Source organism: Branchiostoma belcheri, unplaced genomic scaffold, assembly GCF_001625305.1.
Source record: "Branchiostoma belcheri isolate BF01 breed outbred unplaced genomic scaffold, Haploidv18h27 scaffold52, whole genome shotgun sequence".
NCBI classification, from domain to species: domain Eukaryota; kingdom Metazoa; phylum Chordata; class Leptocardii; order Amphioxiformes; family Branchiostomatidae; genus Branchiostoma; species Branchiostoma belcheri.
The window spans coordinates 742714-748650 of NW_017804154.1; the positions used below are offsets into that span (position 1 = coordinate 742714).

The 5937-nt window shown below is 43.1% G+C and overlaps 1 protein-coding gene across 1 annotated transcript in view; it reads left to right on the forward strand.

The window, feature by feature from the left end:
- Window positions 1–937: 937 nt before the first annotated feature.
- Window positions 938–5937, forward strand: part of LOC109480688 (glutamate receptor ionotropic, kainate 3-like) — a 7711-nt gene continuing 2711 nt past the window's right edge. The window contains exons 1-5 of the mRNA XM_019782919.1: window positions 938–1086; window positions 1805–1990; window positions 3241–3421; window positions 3634–3780; window positions 4138–4250. Of these exons, the coding sequence (XP_019638478.1) occupies window positions 997–1086; window positions 1805–1990; window positions 3241–3421; window positions 3634–3780; window positions 4138–4250 (717 nt within the window). The 5' untranslated portion in view covers window positions 938–996. The remainder of the gene's footprint in view (window positions 1087–1804; window positions 1991–3240; window positions 3422–3633; window positions 3781–4137; window positions 4251–5937) is intronic.

Genomic DNA, 5937 nt, shown 5'->3' on the forward strand with positions numbered 1-5937 from the left:
CAATTTCATTAAGGGCTAAAATGAGGTTCCATCAGATTTATTCAAGACTTAAAGATTATAAAAATTATTATACACGAGCCTATAATAATACAATCATTCACTGTGTATGTTCAAATCGTGAGCTCAGATATCACATGTCTCAGATGTGAGTTGACATATCCACCTGCCATCGCCTTCCATGGACGTTCTTGTTGTGTCAATCATTGCTGGGTTTGGTTCTTGATACGGCATTTTGCATCATAAAATTTGGGGATCCTTTTGGAACCTCAACGTCCAACATGGTTTACGAGTGCATGTACCTTATATTGGATGTCATCCTGTGTCGTCCTGACAGTAAACTTCACACAACACACCCGCAAATTACCATGACCTTCTCACATTGCCGTGGTCACCCGAATCACCCGTCTGCATGATGTATTATCTGTTTCCCGCCTTCTTATCGTGACTAATATGCTATTGACCATTAGACTAAATCACCATTTAAGCTGACTTTTGGTGATGGAAGTGGTAAAACCACGATAACGACCTAGACCGCTAAATCGTAATGAGATTTTCGCTTGATTTATAGAAAACAAGAGGCCCTGTGGCGGGCGTACCTGTGAGCATCTTGACTAAATCAATACAATTTAGTATTGATTCCATCTATCATGGGAAGCCTTGTTTTTCATCTTATCTCAGGCCAGTCACCTCCTTTTGTTTTCGCACCGGGCTAAATTGGCTAGCCGGCTGATCATAGCACCAACATGTTCGTCCCTGTGTATGTTGATTATTGATAAGAATAATATCTTCCATCATACAGATATGAAACGAGCTATCACATGGGCCGGTAACGGGTCCTGTATCATATTTCTAGAATACTCCCATTCTAAAAGGGTAATTTCCATAAACATTCGCACAGCAGAGGCCCCTAAAACACGACTGTGAACGCTGAACGGATCAAGCGCCTCTCTTACCGTCGGCTTTAGGAAGAGAGGGCTACACAGACGCAGAAACAACATGGGCAGCCAGCTGAAGGAAATGATGGAGCAGCTTCGGCATCTCTCAGGCGACATCTTCAACAAGACCTTACGAGTTGTAACTGTGCAGGTATGTTTTAGTCTTCCTTCAGTATTTAAGGCCGAGGTCACATTTGCCGTACGTATCGTGCGATCACAACTTGAGGGTATTTTCTGGAAAGTCGTAGATTATTGTCGGCAGATGGTCCTGTCACAGTTCCATGACAATCGTATGACGACCTACGGCGAATATGACCGCAGTGTAACCGGCGTATTGTCCAAATTCATTACACCTCGGTCAGATAGCAAACTGTGATTTACTGAATTCATGATGTACAAAATGTAATTGATGGCTTATGTAATATGGCATATACATATATGCCTTTCTAGATACACTGTGTGAAATGAATTGATTTACTACGTTTGTGTCCATATGTGTGAAGTCATGATACATGGCGTATGTTTTGAGACACGAAAGATGACATGTCCTTGACCGAAAAACAGTTCAGAGTCATAATCACATTGATTATATGGACCATTAGATTAGAAACGCCCAATTATCCAGCCGTGGTTTATTCCAGTGTAAGATGTCAAGGATGACTACAGCAAGGGCCGATTGCCACTTTTAGACCCAGGCAGAATGAGTTGCTTACATCAAGAGTTATCATCAGTTTAATCCGATCAATTTAAGGACATGTTCTCATATTTAAGTGTGATTGCTGATCACTGTGATTTCTTTGGAATCGAGTGCGTGAAATATTTTTCCAGGTTATGTGACAAAACAATTGTTATTTTTTTGTCATGCCCAGAGAGCTCCGTTCACTATGACACGTGTTGGTGCTAACAATAAAACCGAGTACTACGGCTTCTGCGTGGACATGGTGACTGAACTCTCGCGATATCTCGGCTTCAACTACGAGATGTACGATGTGCGCGGATTCGGCGTGAAGAAGAAAGGCAACTGGACCGGACAGATCCGGGAAATTCTGAATGGGGTCAGTGTATGTAGTTAACCCTCTAGACGATATAAGTTACTGTCTAACTTTGTATTATCTTCGTAAAACATGTAGTACAAAAGAAGTGGCTTCCTAAATTCATTGTATAGAGTTGTACCAACAACACAATTATTATAACGTATTAAACGCTACACATTCAGAACTTTTCCCCGTCCACCAACCAACCTAGGTTGGCTGAAGTTGGGGAGCAGTCTGGCCAGATTTTGGACACGCCTACTTTTCTATACGAATCGAACTTGAGTGAAATTTGAGTCAAATTTGACCATTGTATACGCCCGAATACAACAGACCTACCACCGTACACCAGCCAACCACTGCCGTAACTCGACGCAACCGAGCAGTAGCCCGCCTCGGGAGAGCATTAATATTTTAGCTGTGTGTGACAGCAGTTCGCCTGCTTGGCAACAAAAAGTCGTGCACTTTCAAATTCTTGCCAAACAATTAAAGGATGGACATCCACATCTACATAGAGTCAGCAACGCTTATCCCACCATCTTAAGAGTTCAGAAGATAACTGCATTTCCTAACTTGTCCATGTGACTCATTCTCTGTTTCTATTTGATTTGTCTATTTTTCTTCCCCTGGACGTCCAGTAGGCATCCGTATTGTAAGAACAGTAATTGGTTTTTGTTCTTAATTAGCTCCAGTTAACGGAGCTGAAAGTTTGAAAATTGATGGAGATGCTGTCAAACCTCGGTTCGAGCCTGATTCATAACGCAATTACGCCAGTAAGTCCAATCTCTTCCAAGCCAATCAGGCTATCGGTAAACTACCTGTAAGCCTATCTGTCGATCAGCAGAAATGCCGATGATAAATTATCTCCCTGTCACAAGCAGTTCTTTTGTCACTACGGCGACATCTCGACCTACTTTTGTGTTCAAACAAGAACTTTATTCACGACAGTTGTACAAGGTGCAATGTAAGACTACAACTTTTGAACATGGTACAAAAAAATTAGGCATAGAATAAAACGTCAAAGTAATGGTGTATTTTTAAATTTTGTTTGGAGCCCAAAGAAGTCTTTGTCTACTTCTGAGGGTCGTTTGATTAACATATAATGCAACTTTGTTTCTGATCATCTATGGTTGGCTGTTTGCTCATCGACGAAGTGAGTCGGTATACATGGATATATAGCGTCTTATGCTAACAAATTCCAATAAGAACCGTGAGGCTAACAAATTCCACGAAACGTCGCCGGGAGTGTTTCTGAAGACTGTATGTTTGTACAGAATGCTGACTTCTCTGTGGCGCCGCTGAGCGTCAGCCCTGAACGTCAGATGGTGGTGGACTTCACTACTCCCTTCATGCACTCCGGAGTCGGCATGGTAACCCAAGCGCCCGAGCTCGACCACATGGGCTACTTCGGCTTCGTCAAGCCTTTTAGAACGGAAGTGTGGTTAGCCATCATTGGTGAGTTGAACAACATGTATACGGGAGATCGTAGCCATGTGTAAAGGACATATTCATCGATAGCAAAATGAGGTTGTTTTAGGCATAGTCGCTGGCTTGTAAAGTCTGTCTTAGATCCTTGTCGATTTTTTTCTGTCACCTGTAGTTCAGTTTGGTGTCTCGCTACAAGATTCAGAGCAGGCGTGTGTTGATGCCTTTATGTCCTCTGACAGGTGCGTTCTTAGTGATCTCTGCCGCCATTTCCCTGGTGAGTCGCTGGAGGCTACGGTCAAAGGTCGGTGATCCGGGAAACGACAACGATGACAAGTTTACGCTTCAGAACAGCTTCTGGTTGGCGCTGTGGTCGGTGATGAGGAAAGGTTAGTGACATAACAACTTTTTACGGATTTTAACAGCTTCATCTACCCATATATGCACCATTAGTTAATAATATTAACATTAGCCACCAGGGACTAGCGTAATGAACCAGAACTTACGTAATTGGGGGGTTGGGGCTGGGGAAATTTATGGCTTCTTGAAAAAAAACTTAATAATGCAGGGAATGTCAATGACTCACAAGGTCGATGAAACCCAGAGGAATGTAAAACCACTTTCTTCAATATAAACGTGTCTATATAATTTTCTAGGCTCTGCGTCTCTGCATTATAAGCATTTAAGAGTCAAGGACGGCTGCATCCGAAGGGAATCTAAACTTGTTTCCTGCTGTACTGATCCAGGCGGAGAGCCGGCCCCTCGCTCCCCTCCGGTGAGAATCCTGGTAGCGTTCTGGTGGTTCTTCGCGCTGATTGTCATCACCACCTACACCGCTAACCTCACCGCCTCTCTAACGGTACTACAATCTTCTTACCTCCGTGTGCGGAGGTTTCGTTTTCGTTCTGTTTGTTTTCTTGTTATGTCCGCGTTATTTGAAGGCAGCAGAATCGTAGGGTGTGAGGGAAAATGGTGTATCCGAATAACGACAGGAAGGTCGGCCTGGAACTCATAATAGTGCCAGCAAGGAAACACAATAATGAATGACACAAGACTATTCACAACAACTCTGAATACTTCACGGGGATTTGTTACGTTCGTAAGACCTGTACCAACAGGTGCATCGACATTTCGTTAAATCAAATTACATATCGCAGGATGTCAACAGCATATCATGACAATAATTGGACCGACTGGAATCTCAACCCATATCAAAATTTCCCGATGATGAAGACAGCCTGTAAAATGGTCCATTATCGTCCCGCCTCATGAGAGGTTGCAAACTAATTTGTGAAAACATTTTATCTCGTGTGCCTGATCACACTGATTGCAGCATGAGCGAGGTAACTCCGACCTTCAAGGGGGTCATATTTATTGGATTATTCTAATCAACTGGGTGTATCGAATCAATCGACCCACTTTCCCCCATAGCCTGACATCAGTGCCATTGTCTCAAACATCATGCCAAGAATTTATCCGGAAACATGCACAACTATCCCAATTATGCCGTAACTTTGCGCTTGTACGACAATCGTACAAAGTATGTGACACATGTGACCGGGCCATTAGATATAAATATATGAAAGATCTCCTTCTTCCGCAGAGCAACACGACTGGAAAAGGCATGAGTATGTTGCAATGTGTTATTAGGACACAGTCCCCCATGTCCCCTGTGACAGGAAGTTATCACAGACACATCACATCTATACATATACAGAAACATCACATCTATAACTGATTAAATTAATAAAGCAGTCAGACTACATATACAGTGTCTGACAACAGAGTTCTAGCAGGCAGGCACGGAGTGCAGTCCTCTCCCCTTCAATACCCTACAAATATATGCGACGGCCATCAGATAAACGGCAATAAAACGTAAAATAAAAATGCAAAATGTCATCGCTATTACTAAGCTAGCGCTGATCAAGTATCCATTTGAAGGGATTATGTCAACTGACGGTACTAAACTGATAATGGCCTGGCGAGGGCCCATAATGGTCTCGTGTGTCAGGAACGACGAGCCATTAATGTTAGAGTCTCATTGACACAAAGCCATATAAGATGCGTGTGTCTTATCGTTATGGAAGGAAGCTACAGGAATTGTTGGAAATATCGAGTTTTGTTAGTGCGTGGACATTCCCCAGCCTCCAGTGGCTCATATATAGGTCATACTGCAATCCGTACATCGATCTCTCCTGTGAGGCAAAATTACCATGTCAAGAACTCAGAGATTTCAAATCTCCGGGAAATATTTAGAGTTTCTGTGAATTTCTTGGTACAACCAAAGGGATGGTCTCACGTACATCCATGGGGCCTAGCATTTACTTTGCAGGCTGAGAACGTCTAAGTGTTTATACCCCATGAACTGCGCTGGTGGAGTGCGGGTGGAGTCATTCCCTTTTAGCCTGCCAACTTCACCTTTTGGCCAATCTCCCCCAATTCTCCTCTTTCCTTTTGTAATTACCTTCGCCAAGAATTGGAGAAGGTTATGTTTTCATGGCCGTGTGTGTGTGTGTGTGTGTGTGTGTGTGTGTGTGTGTGTGTCT